Consider the following 27,198-nt stretch of genomic DNA (forward strand, 5'->3'; position numbering starts at 1 on the left):
TTTTTTTTAGATTGGTTACTGTGTTGGACGTTTTGTGTGTGTGTGTGTGTGTGTGTAAATGAACATATTTTGAAGCATTATTTAGAAATTAATCCTAGATGGTTTCGTGGACAATTTCATTCATCGCTTGTATGGCACTGTGAACAGCAATTGTAAAAAAAAATGTGCATGATTACTTACTACCCAATTCTGAATATGTAGGCTACAAGTGATTTGTACATTGTTTTAGACTGGTTAAAGAGTAAACAAACATATCTTAAAGGGTTATTGCTAAAAAAAAAGTGTTTAGCTTGGTTCATGGATAATTTTGTTCTTCGTGTTTACCGTCAGTTTACGTCACTGTGAATGACAAACTGTAAAAAAAGTAAAGTACTTATACAAAAATATTAGTGTTACGCACTAAAAGATCCTATTCTCTCTAGCGCGAGCATTAGAGTTAGAGAAAACGGGTTGTAATGATTTAGGGATCCTTCGTTGAAGATGTCCAGATTGTCTCGGGATTCTTGTAGCCAAATTCAATTAAACTTTTACAATGTGTAGTATAACGATATATCTTTATTTTGGCGTTAGGAGAATCATTTTTCAGGACAGTTTTTTTTTTCATATTAGTTTTGAAAAATGACATCATGTAGAAATGATAATTTACTCTATAATGGAGTCTTATGGCATCAACGCTCCCCTCAAACCAAACTTGATCAGTTGAGCATGGCTATTTGTTGCCCATAATCATAGCAATTTTTTACAGATTGGTTACATTAATTGTCTACAAAAAGTTGCTGAGTATTACTAAGTTTTCCATTACAGAATTTTCCCTTTGTCGTTTATAAGTTATAATGCGAAGGTCTTGTTTAACTGGGATCAATGATAAAGAAAATTGGAAATGGATAGCACCAGATTATAATGCAATCACTACAAAGAATATTTAGGTTAAAATTGAAATTACACTCCATATGATAACTAGATTTTTATGAAGAACATGAACTGAGGGAGCAAAGCCTGACTGAGACTGGAAATCATAGCAAAGGTGCTAAAGAATGACGACCTTTCATAAGGTGAAAGTAGTAACCATAGCTACATTGCATATACGTCGGTCATGATGAAAATATGCACTATGCTCATCCTTTCTAGACTAGAGAAAATAAATCATAAAATAAATAGAGATGAATGATGTAATTATAGAAAAAGTTGAGAGTCGTACAGATTGAAAAATTTGTAAGACATTATTTGGCAGCGTATGGGTCTTAGATATCCCATGCGTTGATTAAAAGAAGGAATTTGACAAATTGACAGCGCCCACAGGTTCTAAAATCTTGTTGAGTTTTGCTGATTAAACTACATTATATTCAGTGTCAGTCAATTTCTATGTTGCCCCTATTCAAACATTCTCTTCTATCTACATCCCTTCTTTTAATTATAAAATACAATAACAGCGCAAACAGCAAAAGTGACAAAACGCTGATCATACATAGTATCCTAGTATTCCCTATAAATTCACTCGCAAAGACTCTGTCAAAATTATATATATTGGTATTCGCTTCGTTCACGGGTACTTTCTGTTATATTTACATATTAAACGGAAATGCCATAGTGACGTAAGAGCATCTTAGTTATTCTATCAGCATTGGAGCATTTTATGGTGTTGAATACTTTCATAATTTTTTGTCAGTAGCTTCAAAGCTAGGTGAATTGTTCCCACAATAAAAACCTAATTTTGTCCTTTCAGACCAACCCCATTATTAATGTAGACACCAATATTGTCGAGTTTTTGCCAGTTATTGCCAGTTTCATCACTATTTTTGGCTTGGAAATTTTAACGTGTATTATGATCCATTACTAGAATTGTGTCAAAATAAACAGTATGTAGGTTTTCACTTTTTCTTCTGTAGAATTAGGTTTGCATCAACCTGTGTGAAAACACCGACGTTTTCCAAGGAAAAAATTAGACTTTAAGTCGAGACTTAGATTATTATCATTATTAGTTTTAATAGTATTCAGATAAAGTCTAGTTGACTATCCGGCCAGATACTTCAGACCATCTTTTACCTAACGAGTCCTAAGAGATGCTTTGTATGATGTATAATCAACAACAATTAAAGCAGGGTTACGATGTATAAACCTAATGAGAAAGAAAATGATAACTTACTGATGTGACGTCACGAGGTGCACGTTGGTATTTCCTGTTTTTCTTTTTCTTTTTTCTTTTTTTTCCGTAAATGTGTCAAGCTCTGAAGGTGGAGTGGTGGGCTTGGGCTTTGTTATGACCTATTACGAGAGAGAGAGAGAGAGAGAGAGAGAGAGAGAGAGAGAGAGAGAGAGAGAGAGAGAGAGAGAGAGAGCATCTGACAAGACATTTCCGCGTTCTTTTCTCATTTTAGGCTACTTGTCAGTTTGGAGAAGCCTAAGAGCCTGTCAAACTAATTAAAGAAATACTATATAAATATAACATAAAAAATTGAACATGTTTATGGTCGACTCGAAAATTACTGAGGCATCAACGGCAGTAGGTAAGATGGTGAGCATTTCTGTTGTTTACGAAGTGATTATGACCTTACGAAAATTTAAAATTATGTGAAATAAGATACATACTGCCACCATCAATCAAGGAGTTAATGAACCTAACGTTAGAAAGTAGACTGTCGAATTAATTGGTGGCAAATGCCACAAATATAGACATCTGAGAAACAAAATATGCCGTTTATTTGCTAATAATGACAGTTAAGGCAAATTGGACCTACATTTTGGTAGATGTGGAGCTGCTGGTTTTATATAGTATATTTTATATAATATATATATATATATATAGTATATATATATATATATATATAGATATATTATTATATATATCTATATATATATATATATAAGCAAAATCCATTAAAAATGAAACAACAAATCCCTGTCTTAAGCTGCATACATAATCAGGATAATACAAAGGAACTAACCATTTGCCAAACAATTCTAAGTAAATGTTGAAAATAGTTATTTATGAAATTCAGCCTTTAAAGCCAACCAATGGGGGCCACTTTCGGCCATTCAACGTTTGAATTAGGACAGTGAAAAGAGGGCGTTGGAGTGGTTGCAGAGCAAGATAAGAGATCCGGAAAATAAAGATGAGGTACAACAAGGATCTGAAAGGGAGAAGGGCGGCGGTGTTGACGCTGAGAGAAAATTCCACAGTTGAACCGCGTAATTATGAGAGAGGTTTAAGAGCAAGACTGATGAGAGGAAATGGGAGTGGAAGTAAAGTAAAATGCTAAAAAGTGGGTGCAGCACTAGCCCCGCACAGTTCCTACTATGAATGACAGTCTCGCACAGACATAAAAGAGCTTGTTGCAAAAATGACATTTAGACATTCAAGATCAATCCATACTTTCACCAGCAAAACTTTCTTTCTCCATCTACCGTTATTGCTCCGCCATCCCTCCTTGTGTAAAGTGCATTGTAGTAAGCATGCTTTGTAGGTTTTGCTGATTGAGATCACAGATAGTAAAGCCTAGATGCCGCATCGGCCGCTAGCTGAATAGGCTGGCGCACGTCATCAGGTCCGCCATCTTGGCGCGGTAATTCAAACAATGCAGCAGGCTGCAGTATATGACGTTTTTTCGCCACTATTCGCTCAATATTGCACGGATTTTCTTGTCTGATGGCTCATTACAAAGCTTACATAATTCCCTACAAGGATCTAATAAAATAAAGTTGTTCCTTATTGTTTGAAAGTTAACTTGCAATGACTTTGTTTTAGCAGGTAGGGGGAAGGGGGGCTAGTTGTACACAAATGTTAATACTATTTACCCATAACTATTGCTGTAAACAATAATTTGAAATGCTGTGATGAGACAGATTACTAAAGTAGGCCTACAGCCAAGGATCTGTGCAACTTAAGTAAAATCTTTGTCTCTCGAAGTGCTCTGTTAAAAATTCCCCCAATATAATTTTTGGTACAGTCCTACAAGTTTAGGTCATAAAACTGTAGGGTTGGGCCTAAAATAAACTACAGTAGGCCCTAGAATAACTAGGATTTCTGTGTTATCTAGCCTTTGCATCTCTGCCTGCTCCTTTGAGCCTGGGGGGAGGGGGGGTTCTTCCAATTTTTTGGAACGGGATGCTCCTTAGTGAATTCTGACCTCTAGACCTGGCTTTGGAAAATTTAGGGGGATCAAAAGACCTTGTCTAGTAGCAAAAGTGACCTATCTCTAGACCTAATTTTTCACAAAACTACCTTTAATTTGCTCAGACTAGGATATATCATTATGGCAAGCATTAACAGTTCAATATAGCTCATCTCTAGACCTGTGTTGTCAAGGACCCATCAATTATTATACCTTATTTAGGATAAGGGCCTGGGCCATCTCTATACTTCTACCCTTCCAGAAGGGGACCCATCTCTAGACCAAAATTGCCAAAATGAGCCAATCCTGACGAGCACCCCCGTATACCCGTTCATAGTAACCCCCACCCCCCCTCCCCCGAGCCTTTCAGCCTATAGGCCACAATCATAAGGCCAGTCTAATTTTTTTCAGCCAACTGTTCATTGGTTTGGTCAGACATGTAAATTTAAAGCTATGGGTGGCCTTATGGGTCATTAAGCCTATACTTTGAAGTAACAACTCTCAAAATGTATTGCACAATGATTTATTTTCATATTTGTTCTTACATTGAATGTATATATATCATTTATTGTACATCTGTGCATTTATTTATAAATATTCCCAGCAGTTTAAACAAATTATTTTTTTCATAGCTGTTTCCGACAGTTTAATGATACTACATTGTAATGATAATCTATACATGATATGAAATTAGCAGCCTATATCAAAACATCAACAAAAACTCATTATGTGCCTTGCTTGGCCATTTAATTCTTATTACAAGGACCAGATTAACACTTTAATATTACATAGCTATAATGCAGTGAAAGAAATCTAGAAACATCAAATCAGTGTCCAACATACACGATTTACCCTATTGACCTAATGGCCCTTAAACAATATTGTTTTAACCCTTTTTTTCGTAGGCTGCCACCTTGCAATTGCAGGATTTGTAATTTAGCTAGGTGGTGTTGTCTTACATGATAGAAACAAGAGATCACCAATTCAGTAAGGTGAAACAGATGGTTTGACAGACCTTCTTGAGTTTCTAGAACATGATCACCAAGTTCAAATATATCATCTGTTCCAATGTTTGCTCAAACAGCTCTGAAGACTTGCAACAGTGTGACAGAGTGGGCAGCAGATGTGACACTAGGACCTTGACGAATGCATTTCTCTGCCACACGAACAACTTTGACTGTACCTGCAGAGGGTATGACAAAATCACCCCTATTCTTTATTTGCAGAAGATGGTAACTTTCATCATTGGTGGATGGTAAAGCTTCGCTTACAATGCAAGCACGGCAGACATCACAGGAAAGTTTTGTCATAACTTTCCTCACTACCCACCCAGCCATATAAACTAGTATGTTATCTACCAGTTTGGTGAATGAAGCAGCATAACTATGGTCAACTAGACTGAAACCACCTGTTTACAATTACCGTGCCAAGATAGCGGACCTGATGACGTATGTCCGTCCGGCCGATGCGGCATCTAGGCTTTTATATCTGTGATTGAGACAGCGTCGAATGCGTATAGGTACTCGCAGTCTGTCTTCTTGTTTTATTTCCTCACCTCATTCTATAAGGCAAAATTTCTGTGCAGTAGTTCCATTATAGTAGCTACAGTGCTTTCCAACTCGAAAGTTTCTTTAATATGATTTTACTTCAAACCTGTGAATTAATTCATTGTGAATTCATCATTCATTCAGGTTTTCTTCAGATTCTGGTACATCAGTTATCAGCCTCACATTTCCTCTTCATGAACCTACAAAACAAAAATATTTTCCCCATTTTAGTCTTCATCCATTTGAAGTTATCTTTCCTTTTGACAGGTAAATTCCCTTTTTTTTTTTTTCTTTTCATTAGCTGAGATATAACTAAGGTAACTTTCAACCTCCTCAAATCCTGACAATCGAAGAACACTTAACCCAAAGAAATATTGTATCAGCCTCCATTTCTCTCTATTTATGCCTTAGCTCTGTCTTTTTCTAAGAGATCCCGTAAGGCCCCGTCCACACGGCCGAGCTTTGCTCGACGAACTTTGTTCGATGTGACGTCAGAAGCGGAGAAACTGCTGTAAAGTTCTGACTTTTCCTGCTGTTTCTCCGCTTCTGACGTCACATCAGACAAAGTTCGTCGACCAAAGCTCGACCTGTGGACGGGGCCTAAGAGAGTGGTAGGCCTGGGCAGGATTGCAGTTTTGAGGAATTTCGTCTACTGGTGTGACTTTCTGGTGACATCTGGCAACCCTCTGTGGCTTTTCCGACCACAGGCCACGGCACTGAGGAATAAAATTCTTCACTTTGCCTTTTTATGTTTTATTATGAAAATAAAGTCATAATTTTTTTCACCAACTTGGACTTCTTAAAGGCTTTTACCTGATACCATTACCTAAGTGATTGTACCTCATACACCGTTTTTTCAGCACACTCAGGGGACATTATCAATTTTTACGTATGCCTCCGGCTTACGTTGCACCCCAATTACAATATAGTGTTTGGAGACTTTTAGGGATACCTACATGCATATATGGATGATCTTGTAATCTTTTCTCAATACCTTAGAAGTACATTCACATAAACTAGAGCTAGTGCTACAGAGACAAAGACAAATAATCTCAGAGTAAAATATCAAATAAATGAGTTTTTAAAAACCGAACATGTTTATCTAGGTTTTATGTGTCTTGTCAAGGTCTTAAGGTAAGGTGTCGGCTATTCATAACTTTCCGGTACTTATTAACGTAAAAGGGGGATACAGCACTTTTGCGCTGTAGTGGGTATTACAATCGTATGTAAATATGTAACTCTTCAATCATGACAGCTCCTTTAAACAGAATCTTACGAAGAAAAGCGTAGATTTATTATGGTCTGAAAAGCATCAACAGGCGTTCGATATCTTAAAAGCGGAAAAATGCAGCTCACCTAACTTAAAAATCCCTGATTTAAATAAAGAATTTTTTTTATTGCAACAGACGCCTCAGACCAAGGGGTAAGAGGGTATTACTTCAGTAATATGATAAACAGTTCTTCCCTATAGCTTTTTATTCCACGTAAACTAAAGCCCTCTGAAAGTAAATATGCAGTAATAGGCAAGGAAGGGCTAGGTATCTTTAACATAGTACATTTTAAGTTCATAATCTATGGCTATCCTGATAAAGTCTTACTGAACATGAGTCCTTTACCGAGTTTTTCAAGGCTTTAATCACAGTCCAAAAGGACTCGGTGACAAATGATCATTCAGGTTATTGGAGCCAAGATAAGATATCTACCTGGGAAAGCAAATATCCATAGCTGACGCATTATCCCGCAATCCCGCACCATACTGCAAAGACCATTAATTAGACTAAAAGATATAGAAACATCCGTGCCTATTTGTTAAAACCGTATCTAAACAAGAAAATTCCTTAACCCAAGAGATCGCGAGCATTGAATATCTGGGTCGGAGCGCAGAACTGTTACAAACTGAACAAAGCAAGCGTCAACAGACATAACCCAAACAATAAACACTTCGAACGGACAGAGTCAGCAGCAATAAACACCAAACAATAAACACTTCGAAACGGAAACAGGGTCAGTGGCTAGGCAAAAAACAATAAACACTTACAGCAGAAACCCTAAAGCAAAAGTACATTTAAAGTATGTATCAAAAATAATGTAATCAAATGTAATATTATATGTAGGTCTGTGACGAGGAAAACCCGAAGAACACAGCAGATGACTAACGACCAGGTAGTAGTAATAATCTTTCTCATACCAATCGTCATAAACTGGGTGCATTCCGTCATCCAGGGTTCCCTCCTTTTTCACAGAAAGCCAAATCACTGTTTTCTGGCCTACAATGCTTACAGATATAAAAAAGCACATAACTGATTGTAACACGTGTCATGAAGACAAGGACACACTAAGACACCTGTCAGTTTAAGGGCCTATCCTGTGCCAAATCAATCCTTGAAAGAATATACGTAGATTATTAACAGAATTACGAGTCTGACAGAGGGAATAAACACTTCTTAGTGTTAATAGTTCCTTGACACGTTATATAGAATTAATGCACTAAAAACAAACACCGCATTTGAGTGGGCGTTACGAATATTTATGAGTGCTAAATCAATAAATATGGAATTCAACACATAATAATCTGTGACTCGGGTGGTGTAAATCAATAATAATCTCCTTAACACGTTGTGTGAATTCCTTTCCATTAAGAAAACCAATAATATATTTTATCACCCAGAGTCAATCGTTTGGTAGAATAACGGATAATTAAATAGGAAGTGTCAATGTCTTAAAGAGTTACAACTCGTGATGTTGGAGCCGAACTGGATTATAGCGGTTCTCGCGGTTTTAAATACCTTTATCATTTATTTATCTTGTATCTATAGAATTGATGCCGCAAGTAGCCTTTTATACGGTACGCCGCTAGAACACTTTTCCACATATCCAAGCCAACCATTAATTTTATCAAAGATATATAAAAAAATATATAAATAAATAAATATAAAAAAAATAAAATAAATATGGATACAAGTGGAGTCAATATAATACACTCCGTAAGAAGTCGGAAGGGTTACAAATTATAATAAAAAAGGAATCACGATAAAATCAATAAGCAAAACGTAACCATAGATAATTAAATATATCCAAATATATATGCGTAAGATTTGAACTCTAACTTAACGCTTAGGTAATGACAAATAAGCTAAAAGTTCAAACACATATCAAAACCTACTGACATATTGTCTGTCCCTCGGTGATTTATATTCGTAGTCAATGAAAAAAAAAAATTAAATAAATAAATAAATAAATCAAAATAATAAATAAAATAAATAAAATAAAATAAAAGAGACTTTAAAGTCAGGAAGTCTAGAAGTGAAAATGTTATCTATGGAATAATCCTATATGAATCTTATACAGGGCTAATAATATATATAGAATTTGTATGGAAACCTTTTTTCATTAGTTTGAATAAGGAATATTTAATTTAACATAATTACAATTATGCAGATTTCCAGCATGAAACTAATATATTGTTCAATTTTGGTACTGTTTTTTTTCAGACATTCTTCTCATGTGGGTCGAGTATTAAAAAACAAAAAATTTATCCTAAAGTCGTATCTCTTACAGCAAGTAACGTAATTCTTAGCTGGCTGAGAGCAATCTCCTGCCAAGTGACGACGTCATCATTGCCGTATCAGCATTTGTTCCTTTTACCAATCAATAATCTGCTTACACAGGCTTCATCTGTGTGTCGTCTCTGCTTGCAAAAGCAGATTGACTGGAGAAAGGAATGCTTAGTTTCATGAACTTCACATGTGGTTCATAGGTCACATGACAGGCCACATAACATATTCTTATCCGTGTGTGTAATGCAATTAGTTAAGGACTTGCAATCATTTTAAAATTAATAAACAAAATAAGGAAATAGAATTTCTATAACATCAAAATGAATTAATTTTTTTTTTCTGAACCTCATAGACATTTAGAAGTATCAGGTCATGGGAAAATGTCGCATTTTCTTGAAAAACCCAAAGTTTATATAGAAATTAGTTACATAGTGGGTTTTTTTCGTTGCATCTCCTACCTATTAATAAAGTTTAAAAATTAACCTCAGAGGATGCGCACGAGAAAATTGAATATTAAACTTTTGTTAGGGCACATAGAATCATGATTAATATTCTCTTTGACTCTTATGATGCCTGGCAATCTTACAAATAGCTCCGTTTTCCACTTTTGTCTAGTAACTTACTACCAGTAATATCGAATTTTCTTTGAGATTCGTAATGATATCTATTTATTTTTTATAATTATGGATATTTTTACAAGTCATCATAGACCTGGATAGGGTTCACTCATTGTAATGCCATGGATAAAAAAGTTTGTACAGCGGACTCTTTGAATTCCGAAATATCAGCGAATTCATGTGGGTTAAGTCTGGTCTAAATGGCTCTCTTCCCTCCCCTGTATTTGGGTGATGTCTGAATTTTTACTTTGCCCTTGTGACAAGTATAATTTCACTTGCAGGCTGATTAATGGAACCTGGTTTACGGTATCCTGCAGTACGAGATTTCACATCGCAACGCAACTTCAAAAACAAAATCGTTCGTCGCAGCGGATGACTACAGTCAAGTAACAACCGCCTACAATGTGAAAGGAATTTCATGGACTTCTTCGACCGACACCGTATCTCGTCGTTAATCTCGTTTTCATGCGGAACGCTCCAGCGGCTGTCGGAATTCGACTACAAAAGGGACATACTTCCGACAATTACGACCCGAAGGATATTCAACTCTACTTGCTGGCGAAGGACTCGTGCTGGGATGATCTATTCATCGCAGAACGTAATCGTGTAGCTTAGGATGCAGAGAATAAGTATGAGCGCAAAATAGAACGTTGGACCCGCCCAGGCAAATTTTCCCCTTGTTTTAACCATTGAAAAAGGCCGTTTCATTTGGCTAAAGGTGGTTAGTCTGGAACTGTGTAATGGACGAAAAGTTGTTCGAAAAAAGCTAGTTGAAAGTGAAGTAGTATACTAAGCCTCGGTCAATGTATCCATATATATATTAAAGTATCATGTATCCTATATATAAATGATCAATCAAATAACGGAATCGAAATATATCTTTGCGTGTACGCAATAGGAATCTATTTAAAGTGCACATATATTAATAATAATTATATGAATCCATATACATGTATAAACAAATCAGGTAGCCTATAATCAATCTGTTACCCTTTTATCTTACCAATATCTGCAGTTTAGTATATGAATTAATGAAATCAGATATAGAACATTTATGCATAAAAATCAACGAATCAATCAGCATAAACATTAATAATTTTATCAATTCATATATGAAATTTTTTATCAGTTAAAATATGATTTTTATCATGTTAATCTTCATTCTATGCAATTATCAGAGTACATTAGTATTTTCTGTAGCATAAGTATCTTAAAGAGATGAAGTGAAAAGCTGTATCATTATATATCACGTGATCACTATTATTTACCAATATCATTGTTTTATATTTTATTACTTGAATCAATTCATGTACACCATGAATTTTTATTTACTTATCTATATATTAATTTACATAGTGTCTGTATCACACTCCTATAAGTCATATGCAAGTCAAGTTTGAGTAATATTCCAGTGGTTGGTTTTTGGTAGCTGACCGAGCTGATGTGTTTACATAATAAAAAATATGGAATGTTAGTCCATATATATAAAAGTCTAAAACTAAAGAGGTCAACCAGATTGCTTGCAGGAATGTGATCAGACGCTAAAGATGACGTATACAATAAAAGTAGGCTAAGTTGACATGCCGTCATCTGTGGTCATTCAATTGTTTATAAACATTAGTCCAAGCTCCCTGCTTGAGACAACTACCGCCTACGTGATCTGTAGCGTGTCTCATTTGATTGTGTGTTCGTATGAAACTATGTCATTTGTATGTATGTTCATATGTTCGAACTACTGTCTGTTCCTTCATAACTTGTAACAGAGATGGTAGACAGAGAGAACAGAGTTAGCTATCGTCATTAGAAGACCTGTACCTCTTTACCTAAGCTTATCATGTAGAGGAATAGGATTAGCAATCATCATTGGCAGAAGCGATCAAGCTATCGTTATTATTAAGACTTGTACAATCATATCTGATCTTCAGCATGTAAAACTTCAGAAGAAATTATATCTATTTTTATACTTAGTGTTTTCTACAAGAACCTCACCGAACCATGAGTTTAACACATCGTCGTAAAGATAATACCGACTTCGTAAGTGATCTACAAAACCCCAGACACTCCATTGAAGATGGAAGTGCAATACCAACCCGATTAGCGTATAGATTATCGCAAGTCTAACCATTACCTCATAGGGCGCCTTATCATCACAAGGCACAGCCCTATTATATATACATCATACATATATATATATATTATATAGATATATATATATATATATATATATATATATATTATATTTATATTTCTACGTTTATTGATCGCCTCATCTCCCCAGCAGTATTTAAGGTATCTTAGTTATAAAAGAAGCAGCCATGCCTTCTCCTAAAGCAAATTATTTTGGGGGAACAAAAACACGCGGTAGAAGGCTAGAAAAGAATTTCCGGTCTGACGGAAGCTTAGGGTAAGATAGGCAAGTCACGAGAGAAGCTATGGCCTCGAGATGGATTTTAGGGACCTTCTACAATAAGACCTATTTTCTTTCCCTATTTGATGGCGGTTGTTTACGCTTTCAGGCAGTGCCCGAGGCGGTATATGGAAGCCCACCCCGTGATTCCCAGAGAACCAGCAATCTTTCTCAGTCAGAAGCTACTCCTAAAGCGAGGCAGACGTGGCTCTAGCCTCCTCCTCTGACGGACTCAGCCCTCTGTCCAAACGCTGGTGGGACTATCTTCGGAGTCACGACACATGCCCAAGCCTCAGTAATTAGTACGTCTAGAAAGTACAAACTCCCAAACCAGCACCTTTTTACTACCATACGACTCTTGCTAATTTCATTTTTCAAGTCTCACTTTTATCCCTTTTACATCAAAAGCCCTGTGTCCTCATTGGGCCACATGTTTCCCCTTGTGACTTGTTAAAGACTAAGTCTTCAGTGCATACCTCAGTGAAACATTAGAGTTCCTTTTCCCCAGTGTTAGAGAACTGAATAATCGTAACTTGTGCAAGAGAGAAAATTCCACAGTTGAACCGCGTAATTATGAGAGAGGTTTAAGAGCAAGACTGATGAGAGGAAATGGGAGTGGAAGTAAAGTAAAATGCTAAAAAGTGGGTACAGCACTAGCCCCGCACAGGGAACTACTATGAATGACAGTCTCAGCACAGACATAAAAGAGCTTGTTGCAAAAATGACATTTACACATTCAAGATCAGTCCATACTTTCACCAGCAAAACTTTCTTTCTCCATCTACCGTTATTGCTCCGCCATCCCTCCTTGTGTAAAGTGCATTGTAGTAAGCATGCTTTGTAGGTTTTGCTGATTGCGATCACAGATAGTAAAGCCTAGATGCCGCATCGGCCGCTAGCTGAATAGGCTGGCGCACGTCATCAGGTCCGCCATCTTGGCGCGGTAATTCAAACAATGCAGCAGGCTGCAGTATATGACGTTTTTTCGTTTTGCGCCACTCTATTCGCTCAATATTGCACGGTATTTTCTTGTTGATGGATCTGCTCGTTTAACAAAAAGAGTTACATAATTCCCTACAAGGATATAATAAAATAAAGTTGTTCCTTATTGTTTGAAAGTTGACTTGCAATGACTTTGTTTTAGCAGGTAGGGGGAAGGGGGGCTAGTTGTACACAAATGTTAATATTTACCCATAACTATTGCTGTAACCAATAATTTGAAATGCCGTGATAAGACAGATTACTAAAGTAGGCCTACAGCTATGGATCTGTGCAACTTAAGTAAAATCTTTGTCTCTCGAAGTGCTCTGTTAAAAATCCCCCCAATATAATTTTTGGTACAGTCCTACAAGTTTAGGTCATAAAACTGTAGGGTTGGGCCTAAAATAAACTAAATTAGGCCCTAGAATAACTAGGATTTCTGTGTTATCTAGCCTTTGCATCTCTGCCTGCTCCACCTTTGAGCCTTGGGGGGGGGGTGGGGGGGGGGGTGTTCTTCCAATTTTTTGGAACGGGATGCTCCTTAGTGAATTCTGACCTCTAGACCTGGCTTTGGAAAATTTAGGGGGATCAAGAGACCTTGTCTAGTAGCAAAAGTGACCTATCTCTAGACCTAATTTTATATGGTGAAATAATTATATAGAACTTAAATTTTTCACAAAACTACCTTTAATTTGCTCAGACTAGGATATATCATTATGGCAAGCATTAACAGTTCAATATAGCTCATCTCTAGACCTGTGTTGTCAAGGACCCATCAATTATTATACCTTATTTGGGATAAGGGCCTGGGTCATCTCTATATTTCTACCCTTCCAGAAGGGGACCCATCTCTAGACCAAAATTGCCAAAATGAGCCAATCCTGACGAGCACCCCCGTATACCCGTTCATAGTAACCCCCCCCCCCCCCCCCCACCTCCGTCCCCCCGAGCCTTTCAGCCTAGGCACAATCATAAGGCCAGTCTAATTTTTTTCAGCCAACTGTTCATTGGTTTGGTCAGACGTAAATTTAAAGCTATGGGTGGCCTTATGGGTCATTAAGCCTATACTTTGAAGTAACAACTCTCAAAATGTATTGCACAATGATTTATTTTCATATTTGTTCTTACATTGAATGTATATATATCATTTATTGTACATCTGTGCATTTATTTATAAATATTCCCAGCAGTTTAAACAAATTATTTTTTTCATAGCTGTTTCCGACAGTTTAATGATACTACATTGTAATGATAATCTATATACATTGATATGAAATTAGCAGCCTATATCAAAACATCAACAAAAACTCATTATGTGCCTTGCTTGGCCATTTAGTTCTTATTACAAGGACCAGATTAACACTTTAATATTACATAGCTATAATGCAGTGAAAGAAATCTAGAAACATCAAATTAGTGTCCAACATACACGATTACCCTATTGACCTAATGGCCCTTAAACAATATTGTTTTAAAAAAACCCTTTTTTTCGTAGGCTGCCACCTTGCAATTGCAGGATTTGTAATTTAGCTAGGTGGTGTTGTCTTACATGATAGAAACAAGAGATCACCAATTCAGTAAGGTGAAACAGATGGTTTGACAGACCTTCTTGAGTTTCTAGAACATGATCACCAAGTTCAAATATATCATCTGTTCCGATGTTTGCTCAAACAGCTCTGAAGACTTGCAACAGTGTGACAGTGGGCAGCAGATGTGACACTAGGGCCTTGACGAATGCATTTCTCTGCCACACGAACAACTTTGACTGTACCTGCAGAGGGTATGACAAAATCACCCCTATTCTTTATTTGCAGAAGATGGTAACTTTCATCATTGGTGGATGGTAAAGCTTCGCTTACAATGCTAGCACGGCAGACATCAGAGGAAAGTTTTGTCATAACTTTCCTCACTACCCACCCAGCCATATAAACTAGTATGTTATCTACCAGTTTGGTGAATGAAGCAGCATAACTATGGTCAACTAGACTGAAACCACCTGTTTACAATTACCGTGCCAAGATAGCGGACCTGATGACGTATGTCCGTCCGGCCGATGCGGCATCTAGGCTTTTATATCTGTGATTGAGACAGCGTCGAATGCGTATAGGTACTCGCAGTCTGTCTTCTTGTTTTATTTCCTCACCTCATTCTATAAGGCAAACTAGTTGGTCTATAAGTATTATTGCACTCTCATATAAAAGTTTCTGTGCAGTAGTTCCATTATAGTAGCTACAGTGCTTTCCAACTCGAAAGTTTCTTTAATATGATTTTACTTCAAACCTGTGAATTAATTCATTGTGAATTCATCATTCATTCAGGTTTTCTTCAGATTCTGGTACATCAGTTATCAGCCTCACATTTCCTCTTCATGAACCTACAAAACAAAAATATTTTCCCCATTTTAGTCTTCATCCATTTGAAGTTATCTGTCCTTTTGACAGGTAAATTCCTTTTTTTTTCTTTTCATTAGCTGAGATATAACTAAGGCAACCTTCAACCCCCTCAAATCCTGACAATCGAAGAACACTTAACCCAAAGAAATATTGTATCAGCCTCCATTTCTCTCTATTTATGCCTTAGCTCTGTCTTTTTCTAAGAGATCCCGTAAGGCCCCGTCCACACGGCCGAGCTTTGCTCGACGAACTTTGTTCGATGTGACGTCAGAAGCGGAGAAACTGCTGTAAAGTTCTGACTTTTCCTGCTGTTTCTCCGCTTCTGACGTCACATCAGACAAAGTTCGTCGACCAAAGCTCGACCTGAGGACAAGGCCTAAGAGAGTGGTAGGCCCGGGCAGGATTGCAGTTTTGAGGAATTTCGTCTACTGGTGTGACTTTCTGGTGACATCTGGCAACCCTTTGTGGCTTTTCCGACCACAGGCCACGGCACTGAGGAATAAAATTCTTCACTTTGCCTTTTTATGTTTTATTATGAAAATAAAGTCATAAAACATATCCTGCTTATTTATAGAAATGAATCTTATTGAAATCCTTTATTTTTCTTCGTCAAAAAATGCTTTATATTAACCCTCTTACGCTGGAGAAGCCCTAAAAAATCAAAACGCTCCCGTATCCGGGCCTGGTTTGGAGTGAGCGCGGAAGTGGAAAAAATAATTTTTCAAAAAATTACAGCGCGCGTACTTTTGAAGATTAAGAGTTCATTTGGCTTCTTTTTTTGTCATTGCCTGAAGTTTAGAATGCACCATCAGAAATGAAAAATAATATCATTATCATATGTAAATAATGCGATATATGGTAGCGAAAAAAAAACAAAAAAAAAATTCATACATAAAATTGTATTCAAATCACGCTGTGCAGAAAACGTCAAGCTAACCAGTTACTTTTTTTTGCGTTGTATTGTACACTAAATTGCGATCATTTTGATATATAATACATTGTAAAACAATAAAAGCAACACCGGAAAAATATTATCACAAAATGATGTACGAATTCGTAACGAGCGGACGTAAAAAATGTTATTTTCAAAAATTCACCGTAATTCTAAATAATGTTCTAGAGACTTCCAATTTGTTTCATAATTAAGACAAATGATTGAATATTTACGATACTGTAGAGTTTTTTAGATTAGAATTGCAGATTTCGACCATTTCAGACGAGTTAAATTTGACCGAATGTCGAAATTTTAATATATATATTTTTTTATATGGACATATTTCGAAGATGGAAAAAGCTACAACCTTCAATTATTTTTTATTGTATTCTTCATGAATTTGCGCACATTTTGATATATGAAACTCTATAAAAAGGCTAAATATGAAAAGGAGCAAATATTAGGATAATGCCATGTACGTATTTCGGAGACTTGCGCCGCGAATCGGCGCGCGGAGTGAAGGTAATATATTTTTCAAAATTCACCATAAATCACAATATTGTTTTAGAGACTTCAAATTTGTTTCAAAATGAAGAAAAAATGACAGAATATTACTAGGCCGTAAGAGTTTAGCTTACAATTGCGTTTTTCAACTATTTCGGTAGAGTCAAATTTGACCGAACGTGTTTTTTTTCTATTTATCGTGATTTATATGCAAATATTTCGAAAAAAGAGAAAAGCTACAACCTTCAATCATTTTTAAATGTATTCTACATGAAATTACGCACATTTTCATATATATAAACTTTATGTAACAGCTAATTTTAAATGGTGCAAACATTTCGACAATCGCACAAAAAAAATTCTGATTTTTTCGGAAGTTACCGCGCGAACGTACTGTTTTTTTTTTTTTTTCATAAATTCACCATAAATCGAAATATTGTGCTAGAGACTTCCAAGTCGTTGCAAAATGAAGGTAAATGATTGAATATTACTAGAATATAAGAGTTTTAGCTTACAATTGCGTTTTTCGACCATTTCGGTAGAGTCAAAGTTGACCGAAAGTTGAAATTTTTGCACTTAACGTTATTTATATGAAAATATTTCAAAACTGATAAAAGCTACAACCATGGGTTGTTTTTTGTTGTATTGTGCATGAAATTGCGCACATTTCCATATATAAAACTTTATGTAACGGCAAATTTAAAAGGGTGCAAACATTAGGACAATCGCACGAAAAAAATTTATCGGAAGAGTTATCGCACGAACGTAAGGAAAAAGTTTTTTCATAAATTCACCATAAATCGAAATATTGTGCTAGAGACGTCCAATTTGTTGCAAAATGAAGGCAAATGATTGAATATTACTATAATGTAAGAGTTTTAGCTTACAATTGCGTTTCTCGACCATTTCTGTAGAGTCAAAGTTGACCACCAAAGGTTGAAATTTTTGGCACTTATCGTTATTTATATAGAAAATATTTCAAAACTGATAAAAGCTACAATCATGAGTATATTTTAGTTGTATTGTGCATGAAATTGCGCACATTTTCATATATAATACTTCATGTAAAGGATAATTTTAAAATGGTGCAACAATTATGTCAAAGTGACGAAATAATTTCCGAGATGTGTCCACTGATACTTTTTTTAGTGCGATAAGAAAGAAATTCGAGCTTGCGCGCCTGCGTAGCGATTGTAAAACAAAAACAACGCCTTGATCCGTGAAACTCCCAGCATCCCCCATAAGGCGCGTGATACAAAAGTTTTCGGCTGGTAGGCCTATAAGTATTTTTCCGCGAATTTTTAAAAAACTTTAAAAAAATTTTTGAGCCGACGTATGATACGTCCAATCGGCATACGGGAGACATTTTGACTCGACGTTTAATACGTCCAATCGGGCGTAAAGAGGGATATTAACCCTCTTACGCCGGAGCCCTAAAAATCAAACGTCTCCCGTATGCCGGGCCTGGTTTGGAGTGAGCGCGAAGTGGAAAAAATAATTTTTTCAAAAATTACAGCGCGCGTACTTTTGAAGATTAAGAGTTCATTTTTGGCTCCTTTTTTTGTCATTGCCTGAAGTTTAGAATGCAACCATCAGAAATGAAAAATAATATCATTATCATATGTAAATAATGCGATATATGGTAGCGAAAAAAAAAAATTCTACATAATTGTATTCAAATCACGCTGTGCAGAAAACGGTCAAAGCTAACCAGTTACTTTTTTGCGTTGTATTGTACACTAAATTGCGATCATTTTGATATATAATACATTGTAAAACAATAAAAGCAACACCGGAAAAATATTATCACAAAATGATGTACGAATTCGTAACGAGCGGACGTAAAAAATGTTATTTTCAAAAATTCACCGTAATTCTAAATAATGTTCTAGAGACTTCCAATTTGTTTCAAAATTAAGACAAATGATTGAATATTACGATACTGTAAGAGTTTTAGATTAGAATTGCAGATTTCGACCATTTCAGACGAGTTAAATTTGACCGAATGTCGAAATTTTAATATATATATTTTTTTATATGGACATATTTCGAAGATGGAAAAAGCTACAACCTTCAATTATTTTTTATTGTATTCTTCATGAATTTGCGCACATTTTGATATATGAAACTCTATAAAAAGGCTAATATGAGGAGCAAATATTAGGATAATGCCATGTACGTATTTCGGAGACTTGCGGCCGCGAATCGGCGCGCGGAGTGAAGGTAAATATATTTTTCAAAAAATTCACCTCCATAAATTCAACCATTATTTCTAGAGACTTCAAATTTGTTTCAAAACAAAATGAAGAAAAATGACAGAATATTACTAGGCCGTAAGAGTTTTAGCTTACAATTGCGTTTTTTCAACTATTTCGGTAGAGTCAAATTTGACCGAACGTGTTTTTTTTCTATTTATCGTGATTTATATGCAAATATTTCGAAAAAAGAGAAAAGCTACAACCTTCAATCATTTTTAAATGTATTCTACATGAAATTACGCACATTTTCATATATAAAACTTTATGTAACAGCTAATTTTAAATGGTGCAAACATTTCGACAATCGCACAAAAAAAATTCTGATTTTTTCGGAAGTTACCGCGCGAACGTAATGTTTTTTTTTTTTCATAAATTCACCATAAATCGAAATATTGTGGCTAGAGACTTCCAAGTCGTTGCAAAATGAAGGTAAATGATTGAATATTACTAGAATATAAGAGTTTTAGCTTACAATTGCGTTTTTCGACCATTTCGGTAGAGTCAAAGTTGACGAAAGTTGAAATTTTTGCACTTAACGTTATTTATATGAAAATATTTCAAAACTGATAAAAGCTACAACCATGGGTTGTTTTTTGTTGTATTGTGCATGAAATTGCGCACATTTCCACATATAAAACTTTATGTAACGGCAAATTTAAAAGGGTGCAAACATTAGGACAATCGCACGAAAAAATTTATCGGAAGAGTTATCGCACGAACGTAAGGAAAAAAGTTTTTTCATAAATTCACCATAAATCGAAATATTGTGCTAGAGACGTCCAATTTGTTGCAAAATGAAGGCAAATGAATGAATATTACTATAATGTAAGAGTTTTAGCTTACAATTGCGTTTCTCGACCATTTCTGTAGAGTCAAAGTTGACCGAAGGTTGAAATTTTTGCACTTATCGTTATTTATATGAAAATATTTCAACTGATAAAGCTACAATCATGAGTATATTTTTAGTTGTATGTGCATGAAATTGCGCACATTTTCATATATAATACTTCATGTAAAGGATAATTTAAAATGGTGCAACAATTATGTCAAAGTGACGAAATAATTTCCGAGATGTGTCACTGATACTTTTTAGTGCGATAAGAAAGAAATTCGCGCTTGCGCGCCTGCGTAGCGATTGTAAACAAAACAACGCCTTGATCCGTGAACTCCCAGCATCCCCAAGGCGCGTGATACAAAAGTTTTTCGGCTAGTAGGCCTATAAGTATTTTTCCGCGAATTTTTAAAAAAACTTTTTTGAGCCGACGTATGATACGTCCAATCGGCATACGGGAGACATTTTGACTCGACGTTTAATACGTCCAATCGGTGTAAAGAGGGTTTAAGCTAGTGACGTGTAGTTTATTTTTTAAAAAAATTTTTACGTCACGGAAAATAATTCTACATCGGAAATTACACATTTTAACCATTAAATCACAAATAACATTTAATAAATCAGAAGAACTGCTGATGGTAACACTGCTAAAAGCCAATGTTGTGAAGAAAAAACGGCATCGCTGTGTAACTAGGCCGTCAACAGACCTCAATTAGTGCACCGTAGGCATTACTAAAGGCTGTTTGCAGTGTCCCTTTGACACCTAGCTGCATGCGTCCTTCCCGCCCCACCCCCCACCCCTTTTTTTTTTTACGTATCCTCAACCTCCATTCCAGCCCTTCTTCAGTATTACTTATTTTCCAACCTCTGGCGACTGTCCCATTAAAGCCACCAAAAGGAAAACAAGAATCGCACTGAAAACTGATGCTTTACGGGTGGGTGTTACGTCATTGTAACTTTCTATTGTAGACATAGATATTTGAATGGATCCTTCCTTCCTAGTGTATATGGCGTATAATGAGCACTGAATACAAAAGGTACAGTGCTTACTCATGAATTCTGCCATAGGTTTATTTTTCCAAAAGGAAAGAAAAAATCATAAAAATGGTAAAAAAAAAAAAAAAAATAAATAAATAAAAATAAATGCTATGAGGCCACCCAATCAAATCCAAGAATTTTAAGTTTCGTAAGACTTTGTAAAGGTTTCAATATCTCAGATGGTGCTACTATTAGAAACCCATCATATAACCTCATCCTACTTTCTTTACAGAATGGAAATTAGAAAAGAATTGGGCTGCATCTGAGAAGCTGAAAAGCCTGTTTTTCCATTGTGACGAACGGATAATTGCGCTGAAGCTAATTTAAAAGTTGTCCTTAAATTTTATAAGTGACACCCGATAATGCTGACATCATCATAAAACCTGAAGAGAACTTCAGCATCGTCACCTCAATCACTGAAGTTGTTAAGCGAGATCCTCCTCCACCTGCTGCGGCCAGCATGGAAAAGAATTTGTGAGGGTGTGTGTCTGTATGTCTTTAAATGCGTAAAAATATACACACGAATTTTTAACTAAGCGTCAAATCTAACCTGTCTTGGTTTAATGCAGGCTCAGTCTTTCAAACTCTAGACTGTGCTTGTATTGCTATGTTTTATTGTTATAGCATCATGATAGTTATAGCTCAGACCTTTCAATATGTAGTCTTGTATTGAAGTACAAATTCCAGCGCTGTATAGCAAAAACATATTTTCATTTAGTAATCGTTAAAATTTGTCAGTACAGGCGATGATTTTTTTTATTACTGTGACCGTAAATCAGCACATATAATGAAGATTATCTGCTATAAGTGTTTTGACAGTTATGCACAGTGATCCTCAAATCTCATGTGACACGATTCTTTTTGTATCGTCCAGATTCTCAGTCTCAACGTGATGTCGAAAAGTTTACGAACTCACAGCTAGCACTATTTTCCGTATGGTTATATAAATATGATCCCTTTTCATGCATTAGTATATTTCGTTTTTTTTTTTTTTTTTTTTTTTTTTTTTTTTAACATTGCTTAGTTCAAAAGTACAGTGTGATAAAGTTAGCGGTGCCGTCAATGACGGAGCGCTTAACATGCTCCTCCGGCTGGTCAACGTAACTACTTCTGCAGCATTATAACATTAGAAATAATAAGCTCAACAGTCATCATAACGACATTTTCAAAATAGGAGTATAAATTACAATATATATATATATATATATATATATATATATATATATATATATATATATATATATATATACATATATACGTATATATACATATATATATATATATTTACTTTTTTGTGACATCCAGTGTCGCGTTCTGTCCTTTATTCATTTATAAGTGCTGATGGTTCATATCAGCTTGATACAATTTCCAGGGCACACACACACACAGGTCGGAATCAGTATCAACTTATACCTCACTTTTTGGCCCAGTTGATAATATCACTGAAGTAGTGATTTCTCTTCTGTCCGCTGGGCGCTGGTTCGAGCCTCGAGAGGATGAACTTATTATCAACTAAAAAATTCCCCTTCAGTTAACATATATGGAAATATATTAATTCTGAGGTAGGGCGAATTTGTAGCTCGATGTATGTATATGAATCACGGTGATGTGATAAAAAAAAAACATTTATAATATGGCTACCTGCGGCAAAAGTTCGACTTCGTTAACATGGCAGAGGGGGTTGGATATAGGTTCTGATTACAAATACCCGAGTTCGACAGTGATTTGTAATGTCGGAATCGGTATCAACTATACCTTATTTGTTGGCCCAGTGCGATTTTTTTTCAGAATATATGAAAATATATTAATTCTGAGGTTGAGCGAATTGGATATAAAATGACATTTGTAGCTTGATGTTTGTATATGAATCATGGTGATGTAATGAAAAATATTCATATATATATATATATATATATATATATATATATATATATATATATATAATATATATATATATATATATATATATATATATATATATATATTTCTACGTTTATTGATCGCCTCATCTCCCCAGCAGTATTTAAGGTATCTTAGTTATAAAAGAAGCAGCCATGCCTTCTCCTAAAGCAAATTATTTTGGGGGAAAAACACGCGGTAGAAGGCTAGAAAAGAATTTCCGGTCTGACGGAAGCTTAGGGTAAGATAGGCAAGTCACGAGAGAAGCTAGGCCTCGAGATGGATTTTAGGGACCTCTACAATAAGACCTATTTTCTTTTCCAATTTGCTGGCGGTTGTTTACGCTTTCAGGCAGTGCCCGAGGCGGTATATGGAAGCCCCGTGATTCCCAGAGAACCAGCATCTTTCTCAGTCAGAAGCTACTCCTAAAGCGAGGCAGACGTGGCTCTAGCCTCCTCCTCTGACGGGACGTCAGCCCTCTGTCCAAACGCTGGTGGGACTATCTTCAGAGCACGACACATGCCCAAGCCTCAAGTAATTAAGGTACGTCTAGAAAGTACAAACTCCAAACCAGCACCTTTTACTACCATACGACTCTTGCTAATTTCATTTTCAAGTCTCACTTTTATCCCTTTTACATCAAAAGCCCTGCCCTGTGCCCTCCATTGGGCCATTGGGGACATGTTTCCCCTTGTGACTTGTTAAAGACTAAGTCTTCAGTGCATACCTCAGTGAAACATTAGAGTTCCTTTTCCCCAGTGTTAGAGAACTAAATAATCGTAACTTGTGCAAGAAGTCCTTTTTCTTTTTATCTTGTCTAATCTGGGATCTTTTTCCAGATTCCCTGAGTCACGTGTCCAAGTCTTTGCGCCCGCAAGTGTTGCATTACCGCAAGATTTTGAAACCCAGCTTTTTGAATCACATTTTTAGCCAGCTATCCATTTGTGAGAGATATATGGGTCCCCACGTGTGGATACGCTGCATTTACTTTTTCTCCAGGCCAGTAACGGCCTTTTGTAAATAAATAGATGTAAAGTAATTAGCCGAGTTTCTGGCGACCTTTTCCTCTAGAGTAAACTTTCACTATAAATCCTTTTAGGGTAAGTTCAAGTAATTTATTGTTTTTTCCCTCAACTATTCCTGTTTACGTATTGGAGACCCATTCAAGGCCAGGCCCATACGTAACAATATATATATATATATATAGATATATATATATATATATATATATATTATATATATATATATAATATATATATATATATATATATAATAAATATATATGAGGGTTGTCCGTAAAATAAGGAGCTGCAGTCACGAGGAATGCTGTTAAGCAGGACCCAGTGACCCTGGCGTGTAGCTTGGTTCCCCCTCTCCTAGTCCCCACACCCCCCTGGCGAGCTGTCGGTGATGTTCAGTCTTGGCTTGCCAGACGTTAGAGAGGGAGCTCCCACTCGTTTCTCCCGCCAGGTGTGAATTACGCTCAGAGATTCGTTTTTTTGTGTGCAAAAAACACTGTGCCGGTGGACATTCATTCCCAACTGCATGAAGTCTATGGAGAAAAATGTATGAGCGTATAACACGTGCGTAAATGGTGCAGAGAATACAAAGACAGACATAAAGACGTCCATGATGAACAGCATTCTAGACGGCCATTGGTTTCGGATGAAATGATTGCAAAAGTGAAAGAAACAATGCTGAAAGATCGAAGGGTGAGGGTTTGGGAGCTCTGCAAGATGATCCCTGATGTCAGCAAGACCTGCATTGACAAAATTTAGACAGACCATTTATGGTATGCCATCTCTTCCCTGAATTGAAGAAACATCTAGGTGGGACTCATTTCAGAACCGGAGAGGAGCTGAAAGAAGAGGTTTTTAGCTACCTTCGTGGCGTGGAGGGAGAGTTCTACGATTCAGGCATAATGAAGATGGTACACTGCATGCAAAACTGCATTGATCTCAATGGCGATTATGTCGAAAAATAAGGAAAAATCTAAGCTTTCCCAAAATGTATTATTCAGTGCCAATAAACATGTTTTTCATTGTGAAAAATCTTTGGGAACCTTATTTTATGGACAACCCTCGTGTATATATATATATATATATATATATATATATATATATATATATATATATATATATATATATATCATGCTATATAATTATTATATACATAATTATCAGTTTTTTTTTCATAAAAGAATTCATTATTATATGCTATCAATATAAAGTTTTCTTCATAGCCTATAAAAATAGTTTATATCAATGCAAGGTCCTTTCATTATTTATAAAAATTTATATGTGCTATCAATGTAAAGATTTGTTCATAAGCTATAACATGCTATCAGTATAAAGTTTTTTTCATAACCTATAAAAAATAATATATACTATATACTTTGATATTATATTTTCTTTAGCGAACTAGCAGCTGTATCATAGAAAATGGTTAATTTTAGTGGGATACTAAAGTAAAATTTTCCGTTTCTTAGTCCAGAATTTGCAAGTTATACAGACATTGTATGACAATATGTTGCTAACTGGGTGATATCAAGATACTTAGATATATATTTGCTCTGATATATTTTTTTTAGAGAAAGAGCCAGTTTATGTTGTAGATAATGTGTATTTTAATAGGTAGTTAAGTAATATATATTTCTTACTTCCACCTAAAGTCATACAGAAATTTTATGACAATTTTTTGCTCAGTGCTGCTCACAGGCAAGTCAATGCGGTGAACAATTTTGTGAAAAAGCCCACCAAAAGATTTTTGGCAATAATACTTCAGGACATGTTTATTCAGAGATCAACTAGTCCAAATCCACCAATAACTAAAAATCAATAAATCCTCGAAAATCAGCGGTCAGCGCCCCTTAAATTCACTAATAGCCGCATTTGATATAGGCTGAAATCAGAATGCAGCATCCTTCAACACTTTGCTACGAATTCTTTCTTAAATTCTACAGTGTTTCTCTCCTTTTTTTACAGGAGGACTGGAACTTCGAACTTTCTTTGCCCCCATAATGGCTTGTTTAGCAGTTGCACTCGAATAAAAAAAAAATACAAACACGAAAAAACAAAAACAAAAGCAGAACGAGTCATGAAAGAACATGGGATGTCTTGTTTGGGCTCTCAGTACAGGGCCTAGTCATGAGGTGGGCCCTGGAAAGAGCGTTTCCATGTATACAAGATCGTAGAATATGTATGAAACTCATAAAAAATGTTGTCTGAAAGTCAATTAAAAACAAGGGAGTATGAAATCCAAGGTTTGACTGTTTACGTACATATAAACTGAATCGTGAAAATATGGAACGTATAAAGACAAAATCCATGAAGGAAAGTGAAACAACAGAGTAGCTACTAATGCGAGAAGTTTCGACTTCTCGTCCTTTACAAAGCAGACTAAAATAAATATGAAAATAAGTTTATAGAGAAAGCTTGTATAAATGACAGATAGGAATCATAAAAGAAAATATTATACCTGGAATCCAACGCAGCTAAAGAATTAGAAGACCTACCAAAAACATGGGGTACAATTTCATAGGTTTACAAAGGATGAAACCCTCAGAAGCAGGGACAAGACAATTAAAAGATTATACCTGGAGGTGACCGACCACCAAAAAATGTTAGTGTTCCCCTGTCTTGAAAGTTCAGATACCAAATGCATACCTTAAATAACATCCTGCTTCAAATATACCTAAAATTACTAACCTATTACTGTATTAATCTTTAAGGTTATATTATTAATATCATTTACAAGTCATCTTAAACATTTTGCCATTAAAAATATATGCCTACAGTCAATAACAGAGAGAGAGAGAGAGAGAGAGAGAGAGAGAGAGAGAGAGAGAGAGAGAGAGAGAGAGACCATTGAATGGCAACATCATATATCTGACCATTAAGAGTGAAATTATGAATTATTTCTGAGACAAAGAGAATAATGGAGAGAGAGAGAGAGAGAGAGAGAGAGAGAGAGAGAGAGAGAGAGAGAGAGAGAGAGAGAGAGAGAATAACTCCTAGACTGACTCCTTCCCCTCCACCAATTCATATATCAAACTGTCATTTATCCCCGCCCACCTTCCTCCAAGTGGATAAAAAGACTGGGAATCGCTATCTTTAATTAATC

At 35.8% G+C, this 27,198-nt stretch overlaps 1 protein-coding gene across 1 annotated transcript in view; it reads right to left on the reverse strand.

Moving 5' to 3' along the window:
- Positions 1-5,185: 5,185 nt before the first annotated feature.
- LOC135217651 (uncharacterized) overlaps positions 5,186-27,198 on the reverse strand; it is a 112,135-nt gene continuing 90,122 nt past the window's right edge. The window contains exon 9 of the mRNA XM_064253616.1: positions 5,186-5,517. Within this exon, the coding sequence (XP_064109686.1) occupies positions 5,186-5,517 (332 nt within the window). The remainder of the gene's footprint in view (positions 5,518-27,198) is intronic.

Source organism: Macrobrachium nipponense, chromosome 7, assembly GCF_015104395.2.
Source record: "Macrobrachium nipponense isolate FS-2020 chromosome 7, ASM1510439v2, whole genome shotgun sequence".
Lineage (NCBI taxonomy): Eukaryota > Metazoa > Arthropoda > Malacostraca > Decapoda > Palaemonidae > Macrobrachium > Macrobrachium nipponense.